Below are 18,059 nucleotides of genomic sequence, written 5' to 3' on the forward strand. Positions count from 1 at the left end.
GGCCTTTGCATTTGTCTCTGAGGGCAGCAAGGAAATGGGGAGATAGGCCATTCCCAGGAATCAGTTTCAGGGCAGGAGAACCCTAGAAAAGGTGTGGGCGACAGCAACTCCACACAGGCCACAAAGAAGGCTGGGTCCCCACAGATTACCGCACAGAAGCCTTGGCCTCAGAAGGGAAGGAAGGCTTGATTTCCCAGCAGTCCTCAGCATTCTAGAACAATGCCTTCTACGCCTGCCCTCATCCTCCACAAACAACTGCTCCCTCGCCTGGGCTCCCACACCACCCTGTACGCATTTCTCACACATTAGAACACCTCTCACCCATCATCTCTCCTCCCCCTCCCCTCACTAAAGGTGTGCTAACAGAATAAGTTATTTATGGGGTCTTCTACAAGAATACAGGTACTCCTGGGGTCTTCCACGTCAGCTGGGCCTCCTGAGGCCAGACACTGCAACCCATTAGAGGGACAGGACCATGCAGTACCATGCAGCTGAGACTGAATGGCTCCAGGTCAAGTCTTCTTAGGTTTGGTGGGTACGGAGTGGGGTTCTGGACTGGGGAACATTGAAACAGAACCAGGGCACAGCAGGAAAAGTGAATATTCTCAGTGAAAACAAAAAACACAGTGCAGCTGAATCAGATAGAGCAGAAGAGAGAGAGGGAATGGTTTTTCCCACTCTGCCCTGGGATTCAACTCCCTTGTAACAGGGCTGCCTTAGGACAGGGCAGCTAAGGAGTCAGAAGAAGATGACAAGAGTCCCGTGGTCCCCCGAGGCCAGGTGGGAGGCTGTGGCAGTCTGGAGAAGCGCCTGTCGCCACGGTACAGCCCCTCTGGATTCTTTCTCCTGGAATGCCTTTACAGCAACACCCATCTACTTCTGGTATGCGGAGGCCACGCAGGTGCACGGACAGGGGCTGCCTGGAGGCCTGGCTGAGCAGAGTCCATGTGGGCACTCTGCTTGGCAGAGACATGCACAGGGCTCACAGGGGTTCCGGGAGTTGAAAAGGAGGACTCTCGGAGGGACGGAATCCCTTCCCGTTTCTCCAGAGCCTATAGGCGTAAAGTAGGAACCAGGAGGCCTTGCCAGAAATCAGCCAGTGGAGAAGGTCTGCCCCTCTGGCTAGGAGGCCACATCAGTCCCAGGGTGCTTACCTGAGATCACTTCACCACCGTGGCCCTGTTTGAGGAAGCTGAAGACGGTTTTCTGATGATACGCACAGTCGATGCAAGCCTGGACGGCCTGCTGCAGCACCACGGAGGCGCGGGCTGGCCCGAAATGGTCAGGGAGCAACTGGACCTTCTTCTTATCTAAGTGGGGGCCGGGGCTGCCATTCTTGTTCAAGTAAATACAAACTGCAGGAGACAAAGAGTCAAAGCAGCTTAAAGAGCGGCCGGGGTACAGAAGTGACAGAACAGTGCTCTCTTCTGTCTCGCACACTCTGTCTGGGCTCTGGTCCCTAGCAGGATTCTCAGCTGCTAGGCTGGTGAAACACTGGGAGGGGGCAGAGGGTGGCTGTGTCCAGCTGCAACCGGCCCAAATTGCATGACCAAAGGCTCTGGGAACACAGCCTGCTGGAAGGACAGCCCAGACCAAAAGCCAAGGCACAGAACTTGTACTCTGTCTTCTGTGTGCCAGAAAGGGAATCCAAACAATTCTGCAGATGTATGTCCTTTCACGTCCAGGACTCGGTCACCTCACACAGTCTTTGTATCTCTCATGTTGTAGGTGTAAGGAGTGGTAGGGGCTATGGTGATGTCAGCCGGAGCGTGCTTGTGTGTGTTTGGCCTTGCACTTAGAACGGTCACACCACGGGTCACCTGCCTTGATTTCTGCTCTGGGCCTTGGAGTCCCTTCATTATCTCCTGTATTAACACTCAGGCCCAAAGAAAGTACTAAAATAGACAAATATGGGAATGAAGAAAACCACAGAAAGGGCCTGAGGGGCCCATCTAGAGAGTGCTGTGTGTTTCAGTAGTTGCTCCTGTCACGCCAGCCGGGCCCTCTCCTACTGCAGCCCCCCAGCTGGCACGGTGCTAGGGAGGGAACAGAGTGGGTGCAGGATAAGAGGCAGTCTGCAACAGAGGTGCTTCCTTGGTCTCCGGAGAGGACACACGGCAGCCTGGTCAGCTATGACATTCTGTCCTCTGATGTGCCTTCTGGGCCCCACCTGAGCAGGGTACTCTGCTTTCTCACGCTGCCATGGATCACTACCTGAAGGAGGAACAGGTGGGCAAAGATCTTTCTTGCTAGTAAAGGCGAAAAAGCTAAGAGTGGTAGCTGTGTTGGCTGTGGACGGATCGCTGTCCTCATTCAAGGGGCCTCAGCTTTAGCCTCGGTAAAGTGAGGCGGCTGAGCCACATGCTGTGTGAGGACTCCTCACCTAACTCAAAGGGAAAGCAAGATGGAGACAAGGAAATGGAAAATAGTAAGAGAAAGGCAGGATGTGGAAGGTGAGAGGTGGAAAAGAAAGTAGGGAAAAGGTAAAGGGTAAGTAAGGTAAACTGAAATACACATTCAACTCTGTTCTCTCCTAAAACCCTCCAAAATGAGTCAGACAGCTTAAGATTTTGGAAGCTGGAGAGCAGATAAGCAAAGTAGCAACGGACGGAGCAGACCCAAGAAAGCTGAACCCTTAACCAAGAATGGGCAAAGACGAGAACCCAGCTGTTTCATCTTGTAAGTCACAAAAGGCCCAAGAATGGGCAGGTGTCTCTGGAGGTGGGTGTGAAGGCAGAACTAATGAAAGAAGGATTGGGCGATGTCTGTTAAGAAACAGCTAGGATTTGCATGTCATGGTATAGGACTCCTTCACTGAAAACAAAACAAGTAAAAATGTAGGAACTCAAAGAGGTAAGAAGAGTAGTTAAAATAAACAAAGACCTCGATCTACGAAAAGAGACCCACAAGAATATTCATAGCAGCTTGGTCACAACAGCCTAGAACCAGAACCAACCCAAATGTCCGTCAACAAGAGAATACATACATAAATTGTGGCATATTTACTGGAATAGCACTTAGTGGTACAAAAGAATGACCTTGATAGGGTGCTTCTCAAAAACATTATTTTTAGTGAAAGAAACCAGACACAAAAGGTACACAGAGTATAATTCCATTTATATATTAAGTTTAAAAACAGGAAAATCTAATCCACAGGGATAGAAATCAGAATAAAGGTAGGAGAGAAGGCTGACCTTAAGGAGGCATGATGTAACTTCTAGGGGTGGTAGAAATGACCTTTATCTCGACTAGGGTTGTGGTTACATGGTGCTTACACAGATCAAAACTCATCTGATCGTACGTTAAAACAGTATATTTCACACACATGAATTTTACTTAATTAAGACACATGAAAGGGAAAAAATATAAGCAGTCCAGTGATGACTACAAAAAAGAAATTCTACATGGATTAAAGGGTGAAATGTAACAGGTAAACTATAAAACCTTTTATTTTTTAAAAGATTTACTTGTTTATTTGAGACACACAGTGAGAGCGAGTGAGCATGAGTGCGGGGAGGGGCAGAGGGAGAGGGAGACAGAATCTCTAGCAGACTCCCCGCTGAGCAGTGAGCCTGATGCGGGGCTCAATCCCATGACTCTGAGATCATGACCTGAGACAAAGGCAGACGCTTTACTGACTGAGCCACCCAGACACCCCTAAACTATAAAACCTCTAGAAGACCTGGCAGTTTAAAAATGTGGCTCTTCCCCCACCCCAAAAAACCTCTCTAAATAAATAAATAAATAAATAAAAACAAAGCTCCCAAACCTTTGACATCCCTTCCATCGACCTCTGTGCTACTTGACCAACAGACTATGTAGAAATGACACTGTGCCAGTTTCTGGGCCCAGGGCTTAATTAAGAAGCTGACAGTTTTATTTCTTCTGTCTTGGGACATTCACTCTTAGAGCCCAACTAGCATGTGTGAAGAGGCAAAGCCACCCTGTGCTGTGGTCTATGTGGAGAGAAATCAACAGCCAAAACCAACTTGTCAGCCGTGTGGTGGAAGGGTCCTCTGATCCTAGTCAAGCCACCTCAGCTGACACTGCATGGAACAGACCCAAGTGACTGCCACCTAGCCCTGCCCACACTGTTGTTTTCAGCCACGAAGTCTAGTGGTGGTTTGCTAAGTAGCAGAAGATTACTGGAAAGGGTTGTGGTACCAGAAAAAGGGTGCTGCGGTAACAAAAGCCCAACACACATGGCACTGGCTTTGGGGCTGGGAAGCAGAAAGAAGCAATAAAGGGCCCCAAAAAGGGTCGGAATGAAAGCATAAAGGGGCTTGAAGAGAAGCCTGCAAAAGGTTGGGGGTCAAAGGATTCTTTTCATTTTGTACCATCTCTATTTCCATTAGTCCAACCTGACAAGGCTTCCACCAGAATGATTCTCTTAGCGACTTGAGAATGGAGGCCTATAGGTTTTGAGGAGGCTGCCAGTGAGAGCTTAAGGCAAGTGAGGAAAATCTTACTGGAAGAAGGAGGATGGGAGACACTTGCTAGGTAGTGACGTAGAGTCTGACAACACTGTCACCTACAGTAACATGGAATCAGGAAGTAAATGTACCTGGGGGACTCAGTGAAACAGCTAGAGATTTCCAGACAAAGTAATGAAAGTGCCTATGACTGCCTATGATAAAAACGCAAAATGAGAGAGATGAGATTAAAAAAAAACCATAAAAAATAAAAAAGCCCAGGACTCACAGAGTTCACAAATAAAAGTGCTTTTCATTTCCAGTCCTTTCAGAAGGCAAACAGTTCTAAATTAAGAAAGGGTCAAATCCAGAATGGGACAGTAAAATATTTTATTAAGGGGTCAGAATGATTTAAGACTATGCTTCATAGACCCTTTCTGACCAAAAGGCCCTCTAAGAATCTTATAGGCCAGCTTTGCAGATTCTTTCCCTTAAACAGTTAAGTTTTAAAGAATCTTAAGGGCATTGTCTCATAGCAGCCATATAGGAAGCCCAAAGTAGAGAAGGGCTTACTTATCTTCAAAAGATTTAAGGTTGTGCCTTTTGTCTAAGGAAGGGAATCTCAACAGCATTCATAGAAAACCCCTCAAGTTTCTAAGAGAATCATTCTGGTGGAAGCACTGCCAGCTCTGCCTAAAACGGACAGAAATGGTACAAAATGAAAAGAATCTTTTAAGACCCAAACTTTGTACAGATGGGACAAAGACCAAGAATGCAATCTCAGTTTTCTTATGGAAAAGGAAGGATGATTCAGAAGACAAAACCAAGACCCATGGAAAACAACCCTAGGAAAGTAGTATTGGATCTAATTAAGGGACTGGCAACATGTGCCCCGCTGGATATCAGAATTTCTATAGACCAGTCACTACTTCCTTTTGAACGGGAGTATCTATAAGTTATCCTATACCATTGTATGTCGGGTATGTGGCGAGCAGACAGTGTTTTTCTTTAGTTCACAGGTCTCTGGATTGAGAAGAACTACACTCTAGAAGCTACTACACTTGAGAATCTGCACCTGAGAGGTCTCATTTGCACCTGGATCTGATTTAGATGATGAGATTCTAGGATCAAGACCCCGTTGTTGTTAAGGGATGGGACATTTAACGGAGACTCTTACAAGAAGAATACATTTCCTAAGTGGGAAAAATGTAAATAATTTATGTCCAGAGAGTAGAGGGAGGCGGTTTATAAATATGGCCCATAATTCTTTGATCCTCTTCTCATTGAGGAGTAGGGTCTATTCTTCTCTTGAATCTGAGCTCTATGACTGCTTAATCAGTAGAATATGGTGGAAATGACACTATGCTAATTTTGGGGCTTAAGTCTTACGAAAATGGAAGCCTCCACTTCCTGTTTCTTGGGACACTTGCTCTCAGAATGCAGCCACCATGGTATGAGGAAGCCCAAGCTACCCTTTGGAGAGGTCCATATAGAGAAGAACCAACAGCCAGCACCAATTTTGCTAGCCATGTGAATGAACCATATTGGAACTTGGTTCTCCAGCCCCAGCTGAACCACCCCAAACGATGCCATGTAGAAGAGAGATGAGCTGTCTTCATGTTAATATAGATGAATATATTGATATCACTCTTTTCTAGTATATAAAAGGTTATATAACTTTTCTTTTATAGTTTATGCTTTTGTTTTGTTTTCAAAATCCTTCCTAATCTTAAGGTTGTAAAGATATTTATAACTGTCATGTTTCAGTTTTGTACTGCATCCATGAAATCAGAGGTTGTTAAAACACACACACACACACACACACACACACACACACACACTGGAGAAGGGTCAAGTATGTAAGGCGCTTGGAAGTGGCCACTCCACCCTAACAACAAGTGAAAAGCTGAACAAATGGAAAGATTAACAATCTTTTTTAGATCCGTCAGAGAAGTGAGGTCACAGGGTAAACTGCCGCTACCCAAGTGTGGAGAGATAGGTGAATACAGAAGATCACATTTTACCAAGCAGAAACCCATGAGCAGAAACCTCCACAGTAACCAGAGCCAAGGTAGGAAAATCTAAACTGCAACTGATGAACTGCTGGAAGTTTAGCGTGGACAAGTCTAAGAGTTAAAGACTCCAGGGGGACCCAGTCATGGGAGGAGGGTGCCACCCTTTTCTGAGTTTTACCTTCAGGAGCTCAACCAACGTTCTCCTAGTGAATATTGGAGAAAAATCCCCTCATGCTTCCAGCAGCGAGTGCAGAAAAGGAACCATTTAAAAACATGCCAGAGCGTTCTACTCTTCCTAACAAGGCCTGCCCTCAGGAAAAACTACTTTACCAGAGCTATTTCACCAAATCCTGCCAGGATTTATCAGAGCCTAACCTATCCGGGAGAAGGGAAATACCCAATTCCAGCCCCCTCCAGCCATCCTGGACCACCTAAGGGCAGGGAGGATAAGAAATACTGGTGAAGTTCACAGTTTAGGGGCATGCCCCCCCCCAAAAAAGACTGAGACCTAATCATAGGACTATAGAATACTTCTTCCTTCCCAGCACCTTACCATCACATTACTAAAGGCCTATTTACAACAACTCCTTTTACCTAGTACATCATGTCTTGACTCTCAAGAGAAAAATTACAAAGTACACTAAAAGGCAAAAACTGCAGTTTTAAGAGACAGAGCACAAGACCAAAGCACATGCATAAGAAACCAGTCTTAGACTAGAAATGACACTCAGACACGGCATGTTGGAATTATTAGACTGGGAATTTAGAACTATGATTACTATGCTAAGGGCTCTAAAGGATAAAGTAGACAGCATGCAAAACAGATGTGCAATGTAAGCAGAGAGATGGAAATTCTAAGAGAGAATCAAAAAGAAAAGCCAGAGATCAAAAACACTGTAACAGAAAATAACGCCTTTGATGGACCATTAGTAGACTTATTAGTGGACACGGCTGAGAAAAGAATCACTGAACTTGATGATACTCAATAGATATTTCCCAAACTGAAAAGCAAAGAGAAAAAAAGACTGAAAAAAAATACCAAGAGACTGTCTAGGAGCTGTGGTAACACTACACACAGTAGGACTACCACAAGGAGAAAAAAGAAAGGAGCAAAAGAAATTTTTGAAGACATAATGACAGAGAATTTCCCCCAAATTAATATCAGACACCAAACCACACATCCAGGAAGATCAGAGAACACCAAGCATGATAAATACCAAGAAACCCCCTACAACTAGGCATATTATATAAAAATGCAGAAAATCAAAAATAAAGAAAAGAATCTTGAAAGAAATCAGAGGCAAAAGCCCCCTCACCTACACAGGAGCAACACTAAAAATTACAACCTTAGAAACCATGTGAGCAGGAAGAGACTGGAGTGAAATACTTTAAGTATTAAAGGAAAACACCCACCAACCTAGAATTCTGTGCCTTGCAAAATTATACTTCAAAAGTGATAGGATAAAGGAAAAGGATAAAGACTTTCTCAGACAAAAAAAAAAAAAAAAAGAGGGAGTTTGTTGCTAGTAGATTACCTTGCAAGAAAGGTTCAAGAAATTCTTTAGAGAGAAGGAAAATAATATAGATCAGAAACTAAAATCTACATAAAGAAACGAAAAGCACTGGAGAAGGAGCAGACAAAAGCAAAACAGAAACTTAATTTTCTTCTTTTTTTTTTAAAGATTTTTAAAAATTTACTTATTTGACAGAGAGAGACAGCCAGCGAGAGAGGGAACACAAGCAGGGGGAGTGGGAGAGGAAGAAGCAGGCTCATAGTGGAGGAGCCCGATGTGGGGCTCGATCCCAGAACGCCGGGATCACGCCCTGAGCCGAAGGCAGACGCTTAACCGCTATGCCACCCAGGCGCCCCTGATTTTCTTATTCTTAGCTGATCTAACAGATACCAGTTCTTTCAAAATAAAAATAACGACAATGTATTTGATCATGTATGCTTATGCATATATACACATGCTTATTTACACTTATGTATACGTGAAATGAATGACAGCAATCATACAAGGGATGGAAAGGAGGAATTAGGGTTACTTGTTATTATTTCTGTGAAGTGGCACAGTGCTGTTTGAAAGTAGACTTGGATTAGTCATAAATGTATATTGTAAACTCTAGGGTAATTGCCAAAAAATAAAAAAGAAGTATAACATACACTAAAAAAGGAGAAAAACTGGAATCATATAAAATGCTCAGTTAAAACCACCAAAGACAGAGAAAAAGTGGAAGACAAAAATAGGCACAAAGAATAAAGGCAACAAATAGAAAACTGAATATATATGGTAGATATTTATCCAACTATATCAGTAATCACTTTAAATATCAATGATTTAAATACACCAATTTAAAGGCAGAGATTCTGGGGCATCCGGGTGGCTCAGTCAGTTAAGTGTCTGTCTTTGGCTCGGGTCATGATCCCAGGGTTCTGGGATAGAGCTCTGCATTGGGCTCCCTATTCAGGAGGGAGCCTGCAGCCCCCTCTCCCTCCACCTCTCCCCTGACTTGTGTTCTCGCTTGCTCTGCTCTCTCTCAAATAAATAAATAATCTTAAAAAAAAAAAAGACAGATTCTGAGAATGGATCAAAAAACAAGATTCAACCATATGTTGCCTACAAGAAACCCATTTTAAATATAAAGAGAGATATAGATTAAAAGTAAGGGGTGGAGAAAGATATACCATGCTAACACTAATTAAAAGAAAGTGGGGATAGTTATATTAATTTAAGATAGAACAGACTACAGAGCAAGGGAAGTTACTGCAGATAAAGAGGGGCATTACATAACGATATAGAGGTCATTTATCTAAGGAGATATATCAATTCTTACTGTATATGCACCTAACAACAAACCATTAAAATATGAGAGGTAAAAATTAATAGAACTCCAAGGATAAACAGACGGATCCACTATTATAATTGGAGACTTCATCATCCCTCTCTCAGAAATGGACAGATCCAGCAGGCAGAAAATCAATAAGGATGTTGTTGAACACAACAGTATCATCAATCAACTGGATATAATTGATATCTATAGGTTACATCACTCAACAACAGCAGAACACACATTCTTCTCAAGCTCATATGAAACATTCATGAAGACAAACCACATACTGGGCTATAAAACATACCTTAACAAATTTATAGGGAATAGGAATCATATAATGTTTGCTCTCAGACAATGGAATTAAATAAAAAATCAGTAACAGAAAGATAGGTGGAAAATCCCCCAATACTTGGAGGTTAAACAACATATTTATAAATAATAGATGGGCCAAAGAATAAATCTCCAGAGAAATTTAAATATATTTTGAACTAAATGAAAATAAAGATACAACTTATTAAAATTTCTGGGATGCAGCAAAAGCTGTGGATAGAGGGAAATATGTAGCATTGAATGTATACATTAGAAAAGAAGAAAGTTCTGAAAAAAATAATCTAAGCAACTTTAGGAAACTAAGAAAAAACAGCAAATTAAACTTAAAGTAAGCGTAAGAAAAGAAATAATAAAAATTAGAGCAGAAATCAATGACAATTTTCTTCAATAGAAGAAAAAAAAATCGATGAAACCAAAAGCTGGTTCTTTGAACAGATTAACATCAACAAGCTTTTAGACAGGCTAAATTTTTTAAAAAGATGATACAAATTACTAATATCAGAAATAAAAAAGGAGACACCACTACAGATCCATGGTCATTAAAAGTTAGATAACACAGGAATACCATGAATAATTCTAGGTCCACAAATTTGATAATCTAGATGAAATGGACCAATCCATGAAATCCACAATCCGCTAAAACTCACACAAGAAGAAAAAAATAATCTGAATAGGCCTATATCTATTAAAGAAACTGAATCAATAATTCATAATCTTCCAAAATAGAAAGCACCAGACTCAGACGGACTCATTGGTGAATTCTACTAAGCATTCAAGAAATACATTTTACCTATTATTTAGAATCTCTTTTAGAAAATAGAAGCAGAGAGAATATTTCTTAATTCATTCTAGGAGGCTGGCATTATCCTAATACCAAAACCAGACAAAAACATTACAAGAAAACTACAGACCAATGTTTCTTATAAACATAGATGCAAAAATCCTCAACAAAATATCAGTGAATCAAATCCAACAATATATAAAAAGAATTATATACTACTATCAAATGAGATTTATCCCAGGTATGCAAGGCTGGTTCAAAACATTTAAAAATCAATTAATTTAATCCGTCACATGAACAGGCTAAAGAAAAGCTAGCACATGATCATATTAATAGATGCAGAAAAAACATCTGACAAAATCCAAGACCCATTCATGATAAAAACTCTCAGCAAACTAGGAATAGAGGCGAACTTTCTCAGTTTGATAAATATCTAGAAAAACCTTCAGCTAACATCACACTTAATGGTAGGAAACTAGAAGCTTTCCCACTAAGATCAGGAACAAGGTAAGGATGTTTGTTCCCTCTTACCACAACTTTTCTTTTCTTTTTTTTTAAGATTTTATTTATTTTAGACACAGAGAGTGAGCAGGGGGAGGAGCAGAGGGGGAGAGAGAGGTGGGGAGAAGAATCTCAAGCAGACTCTGTGCTGAGTGCACAGCCTGATGCAGGGCTTGATGTCACGACCCTAGATCATGACCTGAGCTGAAACCAAGAGTTGCTTAACCGACTGAGCCACCCAGGCGTCCCACCACAACTTTTCATCATTGTACTGGAAGTCCTGACCAATGTAATAAGATAAGAAAAGGAAATAAAAGGTATAGAGATTGGGAAGGAAGAAATAAAACTCTCTTTATTCACAGATGACACAAATGTCTATGTAGAGAATGTGAAAGAATTGACAAAAAAAATTCCTGGAACTAATAAGCAATTACAGCAAGGTTGCAGGATACAAGGTTAATATAGAAAAGTCAGTTGCTTTCCTATATAACAGTAAGGAATGAGTGAAATTTGAAATTAAAAACACAATACCATTTACAATCGTAGTTCTAAAAATTAAATACTTAGGTATAACTCTAACAAAATACCTACAGGACTTATATAAGAGAACTACAAACTCTGATGAATGAAATAATAATAATAATAATAATAATAATAATAATAATAATAATAATAATAAACCTCTTAACATACAGACTCTTAACTATAGAGAACAAACTGAGTTTGGTTACCAGAGGGGAGGTGGGTGGGGGGATGGGTGAAATAGGTTATGTGGATTAAAGAGTACACTTATGATAAAATAAAATAAAATAAAATAAAATAAAATAAAATAAAATAAAGAGAAAACTAAATAAATGAAGAGATATCTCATGTTCATGGACAGGAAGACTCAATATTGTCAAAATGTCAGTTTTTTCCAACTTGATCTACAGATTCAATGCAATTTCAATCAAAATCCCAGCAGGTTATTTTGTGGCTACTGATAAGCTGATTCTAAAGTTTATATGGAGAGGCAGAAAAACTCTGAAGAGTTCACACAATATTGAAGGAGAAGAACAAGCCTGGAGGATTGATACTACCCAACTTCAAGACTCACTATAAAGCTATAGTAATCAAGACAGTGTGAAAGAATAGACAAAGAGATCAATGGCACAGATAGAAAGCTGAGAAATAGTCCCACATAAATATAGTTAACTGATCTTTGATAAAGGAACAAAGGCAACACAATAGAGAAAAATGTAGTCATTTCAACGAGTGGTGCTAAAACGGCTGAACAGCCACATGCAAAAAAAATAAAAAATAAAAAAAGGGATCTAGGTACAGACCTTAAGCCTGTCACAAAAATTAACTCAAAATAGTTCACAGACCAAAATGTAAAATTCAAAACTATAAGACTCCTAGAAAATAAAAGAGGAGAAAAACAAGACACCTTGGGTATGGCAATGACTTTTTACATACAACACCAAAGGAACCATCCATGAAAGAAATAATTGATAAGCTGGACTCATTAAAATCAAAATCTTCTGCTCTGTGAAAGACACAATCAAGATAATGAGAAGAAAAGCCATAGGGTGGGAGGAAATATCCGCAAAAGGCACATCTGATAAAGAACTGTTTTCCAAAATATACAAAGAATTAAAAAAACCTCAACACTAAAAAAATGAACAACCCAATTAAAAACTGGGCCAATGTTGTTAAATAGGCACCTTGCCAAAGAAGATACACAAACAGCAAATAAGCATATGACAAGATGCTCTCCCCTATATGTCATCAGGGATATGCAAATTAAAACAATGAAATACGACTACACACCTGTTAGAATGGCCAAAATAGAGAACATTAACACCACCAAATGCTGGTGAGGATGTGGAAAAAGGAGCTCTCACTCATTGCTGGTGGGAGTGCAAAATGGTACAGCCACTTTGGAAGACAGTTTGGCAGTACCTTACAAAACTAAACACTCTCTTACCATATGATCCAGCAATCTCATTCCTTGGTATTTACCCAGAGGAATTTAAAATTTATGTCCACACAAAAACCTGCACATGGATGTTTACAGCCACTTAATTCATAATTACCCAAACTTGGAAGGAACCAAGACGACCTTTAGTAGGTGAACAGATAAGCTATGCTATAGCCAGACAATGGTATATCATTCAGCCCTAAAAATAAATGAGCATGAAAAAGACAGGAAGAAAAGTAAAATGCATATTACTAAGTGAAAAGGGAAAAGGCCAATGTGAAAAGACTACACGCTATATGGTTTCAACTACATGACATTAGGGAAAAGGCAAAATTATAGAGACAGTAAAAAGATGAGTGGTTGCCGGGAGTTAGGGGGCAAGGACAGATGAATAGGCAGAGCATGGAGGATTTTTAGGGCAATTAAACTATTTTGTATTATCCTCTAATGGTGGATACATGTCATTATACATTTGTGAAAACCCATAGAATGTACAACCCCAAGAGAGAACCCTAATGCAAACTATGGACCTGGGGTGCTAAGGATGTTTCAGTGGAGATGTTCATCACTTGAAACAAAGGTACTTCCTACTCTGGTGAGGAATGTTGATAATGGAGAAGCCTATGCATGTGTGGGGGCAGGGGTATATGGAAAATCTCTGGACCTTCTGCTCAGTTTTGCTGTGAACCTAAAAAAACAGTCTAGCAAAAAATTCAGAAAACAAAAAAGAGCTCTTCATAGCGGATGCAAATATCCAAGAGTGGGGAAGTAGAGTATAAAAGCCTTTTCTAAATGTATGTGATAAATTTCCTAAATGTATGTAAAATTCTTTCATGCAGACCATTTTGTAGGACTGGTTTTCCACCAAACACTCTTTGGGAAATGCCACTAGAGTAATGAATAATGATACTTTAAGTTGCTGGACACGAGAAGCTCAAAACAAATCTTGAAAGATAGACTTGAGGAAAGCTTTGAAAAAGTTGAGCAAAAAGTCAGTGAGAATAGGGAGAAGAATACTGAGGGTTAAGAATATTACAGAGTGAGTTCAAGAGGTTCAACACGTGAATAATACCTGCCAGAAGGAGTGCAGAGAGACAAAGAAGTGGCAGAAAATCACGGAATTAACAATTTAAGAAAATTTCAAGAGACTAAAGAATGGATGGGCACACATAGGGTCCAGCGTGGCGGTGTCTCATCCTAGGTGAGACTGCAGAACAGCAGCCACGAAGACAAGCTTCACGGAAAACAAACAGGCTGCATGTAAATTAAACATGCGGTCTAAGATTTACATGGGAAGACAGGTGGGGAAGGAGCAGACTGGGAATAAAAGAAAGGGAGGTGAAGAAGATGTCAAGGGACTCAGAAGGCTTCAGAAGACTTCTTTTTGAGAGTGTGATATGGATAGAATATACATCAGGCCTGAACATTAAGAGATGTATGTAGTAGTAAGAGAGCTTCGGTTGAATTAATAAGTACTAGCAAAATAAACACCTAAAGAAATCAACAAGATTTACTCTAAAAACAAAATGTGCAACAAAGGAGAAGTAATCATATTGCACTACTTGGCTCAATTAAAAACAGCATTCCACAAACTACAATGACAAAATACTAAATTTCAATCTAATCAAAATGATAATATCATGGTGTTAAGACAGGGAAGTATGTGTGGGTGGGTAAGGGACAAGGAGATTAACAAGAGTTAAATCTTCAACTTCTAAAGTGGGTTGTCAGTTAAAAAATGCCTGAAGCATAAAAAAATGCATAAAATATAAGCAAAAAAACCAACATATGGAGGTAAATAAAAGTGGCTGAATTAAAAGTGATTGCGTTTGATGAGAAGTAAATGGCAGGGGGAAAAGAGGGCCAGTTTGTTTTGTTTTTGTCATAATTCTTAAAAACCGATTGTTCTTTAAATTATGAGCATGTATATAACTCTGATAAAAAGAAAACTAACAAAAAGTGTTGTGCAGGTAAAAAAAAAAAATGAAAGGGAAGTATGAAGGATACAGTGTGGCATGCAGCTTTCAATCCGTGATAGCTTTTACCGGTAACATTTGAAGGGTCTGTAAGAGGTAACTTCAGCTAATCCTTCTACTGCATTAAGTGTGGAAACTGGGGCTCAGAAAGGGAAGTGAGGTCAAGGTCACACAGAATGAGCAGAGACCCAGGCAGAGAATGGCCACACAATGTATAGTCAGAACTGCTATAGTCTGGCCAGGAGCAGGAAAGAGAGATGCGAAGTAAGTTCCCACTTTTGCTAGGCTCTGAGATTCAGGCCGAGGGAGGGATGCCAGCTCCGGGACTGCCAGATTTAAACGGAACCTGCATCATTTAAATGGAACAGTGTGGCACAGTCATGAAGCTCCCACTGCTGCGGGTCTTCTCGGTACTGTTAAAAAGGCACACAGGCGCCTTAGTGGTATCTAGAATGATGTGGGGAAACCGAGCAAATATACAGGCATCTAGGGGGTATGCCATGAGGTTGGAAAACATACATAACGAATATTTCTGCCGACGTGTTTATCTGTTTTTTTTCTTCCTCATCCACAGAGCTTTGGGACAAAGGCCACTGTTCATTAATCTAATGACACTCTTGGACTAAGCAAACCCAGTAACTGGCTGGAACTGGATGCAGATGATGTATTTGGAGAAATCATGTAATAGGACTCTGACTAGAGCTGGACACAAATACCACCGGCAGGCTCTATGTTGTCTTCCAAAGCTTATGTGGAGAAGAAACTAGAGTTAGCCTTCCCTTCAAGCTCTAATTCTAGGATATGGGTGGAGACATACTCAACTCCTAAGAAAAAGACTATGCTAACTTTCCTGAGGACCATTCCAATTGCTTAAACTTCTCTAAAGAAGGTAGAGGATCCGCAGAGTAACCAGAGAAAGGTTTCACCCACGTATCTCTACTTTACACATAAGGCATGAGTACTGTTCTTTCTAGTATTCCCATTGGGAGACTGTCTATTCCAGTGCTGTAGCTCTTTTAAAGTTATCTTCACAGATGGCTGGTTTATGAAACGGAAACAGATATGCATAGCCCTGGCTGACTACCTGCCCACTGCAGCCACCGCATTGTGCCTTGAATCAAATGTTCATTGGGTGGTCTCCAAAATCAAGTTCACTCTCACAGTACCAAGGTTTGCCACTACTGATAATGTTAAAAAAAATCAGCCAGGGCTTTGTTTGTTTGGGATTTTACAGGTTAGTTTTTGCTCTTGTCAGTCTCCAGCTAGAGAGGTCCTAAAAGGAAGGAGAAGGCCCTCCCTAGAAATGAACTATAGCTCTGGGTTTCAGTCTTGGTGGACGTTCTCTCCAGCTTTCAACAGACCTTGCTGAATCCCATTCTAAAACGTCAGCCAGCACTCTGCACCTTACTGTCCCATGACTTCTTCAGGAATGATTTTCTACAAGTTGTGAATTTCTTAAAAAGTTTAACATTGAAAAGTAAAGACAAAAAAAAAACCCCAAACTGAATTCTTCAAATTTCATCTACTTGTGAGAGGAATGAATGACTTGAGGCGTCATGGTTGGTGCCTCTTCTGCTTAATCAGTAGGTGGGTGTAGGGCCAGTGGCCTTTAAGAGTTTTCTTCCTCATCTGCTTGGCCCCATATAAACAATGCACAGGGAGAAACCCAGAAGCCCCTTGCCTGCTCTTGCTGGCCCTGTTCTGGTCACAGGTGACCCCCGTGCCTCTCCAACAGTTTCAGGTTCACAAGGAGCACATGTGGACGGTGCTGCTGTCTCATCTCGAGACCTACATGGAGCACTTCACTCAGAAGCAGTTGAAGAAAGTCACCTTGCCACAGGCATCACCAGGCCGGCATGATACCAGTGATTCCATTATGGCCGTTACTCTTCACAGCCTAGCAGTGCTGGTTTCTCTAGTCGGACCACAGGTGATGATGGGAGGAGAAAGAACCAACGTCTTCAAACGCACTGCCTCAAGTTCTATGAAAACTACTGACCTTTCCTCAGAAGGTGACTGATCTTCTCAGCCTATTAAATTTCCCATGAATGGAATCTCAGATGTAAATATACCTCAGAAGACAGTGAAAACTTCCCATCAAGGTCTAAAAAGGCTGAAGAGTGACCTTACTCGCCAAAGGGGTCTGCAAACAAAACTGTCAGTGTACATATTTGTCCTACAGAACCCTATGCTGCTGTCAAGTCCCTGCTCACTAACTAATACAGAGGAGGAGACGTGGGATGACTTTGAGCCCAGCAGCTGAGATACTGAGCTAAACCCTGGAGGTAGAACCCCAGCTGCAAGACCTGTTACCTCAGGGGAGCAAAAGGCCGTTCCTACTCCGCTTCCACTCATTGAAGAGTCCAAGCCTTTGAAATCAAGCCTACCCCAAAAGACCAGTCTTGCACAAAGCGGGGAGGAGCCAGACCAAACCAAGCCACCAAAAGTGTCCCAAGGAAGGAGGCTTAAGGTTCCATCAGAACTGCGTTTAGGAGAGTTTACCAATTCAGGTAAAAAAGAAGCCACTACAAGATCCTGAGTCAGCCTGGTTTGTTGATATGATCCCAGAAATGAAGCCTGCAGCTGCTATTCTTATTTTACCTGAACTGAGGGCAGAGCTGATGGTTCCCAAGGATGACGTCTCACCACTGATGCAGTTTTCCTCAAGATCTGCTGCGGCAGAAATTACTGGGAGAGTCTGAAGGCTGCGAAGGGGAAGGGGGGCCAAGCTAGGAAGACAGTAACTGGTGACAATGGGGGGCAGTTACACTATAGGAAAAAGGATTCCTTTAAGAAAAAAACCATATCAAACTAATACCTCAAAAGCAGGCTCTGCAGAACCGCCCCCCCCCCCGCCCGCCCCCAGCGTCCTGTTTTTGCTATGGCAGGAGCTCTTTCCCAGTATTCGCTAACTGAAGTGTGTGCCCTTGAGGGCCCGCTAAGAGCCCCAGGCGGTGAAGAGTCTCAGAGCTCTGGTTTCTCTGAGGAAGAGCTGTGTGCGTTTGTCTAAGAGTTCTGTGAAACTCAAGTGGGTGTGGAAAGGTTGAATTTACTGCTCTTTTTTCCCCCCAGGAAAGAAAGAAAATAAAGACAAAAAGCCAAGCAGATTAGCTTAATTTTGTGCCATTTCTTTAACTGTCAGAAGAGTAAGCTTTACTATGAAATAGGATTTACAGAAAAAATTCTAGCTATAAAGTATCTAAATGATTAATTGCCAAGGTTTTCTTAGGCAGCTTACTGGTTTATAGC

General features: G+C 41.4%; 1 protein-coding gene and 1 pseudogene across 12 annotated transcripts in view; one reads left to right on the forward strand and one right to left on the reverse strand.

Annotated features, from left to right (window-relative positions):
* Nucleotides 1–18,059, reverse strand: part of SCMH1 (Scm polycomb group protein homolog 1) — a 176,580-nt gene that overhangs the window by 19,902 nt on the left and 138,619 nt on the right. For all 12 annotated transcript variants that reach the window (XM_087865779.1, XM_045799852.2, XM_045799849.2 and 9 more), the window contains one exon: nucleotides 1,155–1,355. In XM_087865779.1, the coding sequence (XP_087721905.1) occupies nucleotides 1,155–1,355 (201 nt within the window). The remainder of the gene's footprint in view (nucleotides 1–1,154; nucleotides 1,356–18,059) is intronic.
* On the forward strand, nucleotides 2,203–17,561 carry LOC123793606 (protein-associating with the carboxyl-terminal domain of ezrin pseudogene; annotated as a pseudogene).

This window comes from Ursus americanus, chromosome 12, assembly GCF_024610735.1.
Source record: "Ursus americanus isolate L20-20 chromosome 12, mUrsAme1.1.p, whole genome shotgun sequence".
In the NCBI taxonomy this organism is placed as follows: domain Eukaryota; kingdom Metazoa; phylum Chordata; class Mammalia; order Carnivora; family Ursidae; genus Ursus; species Ursus americanus.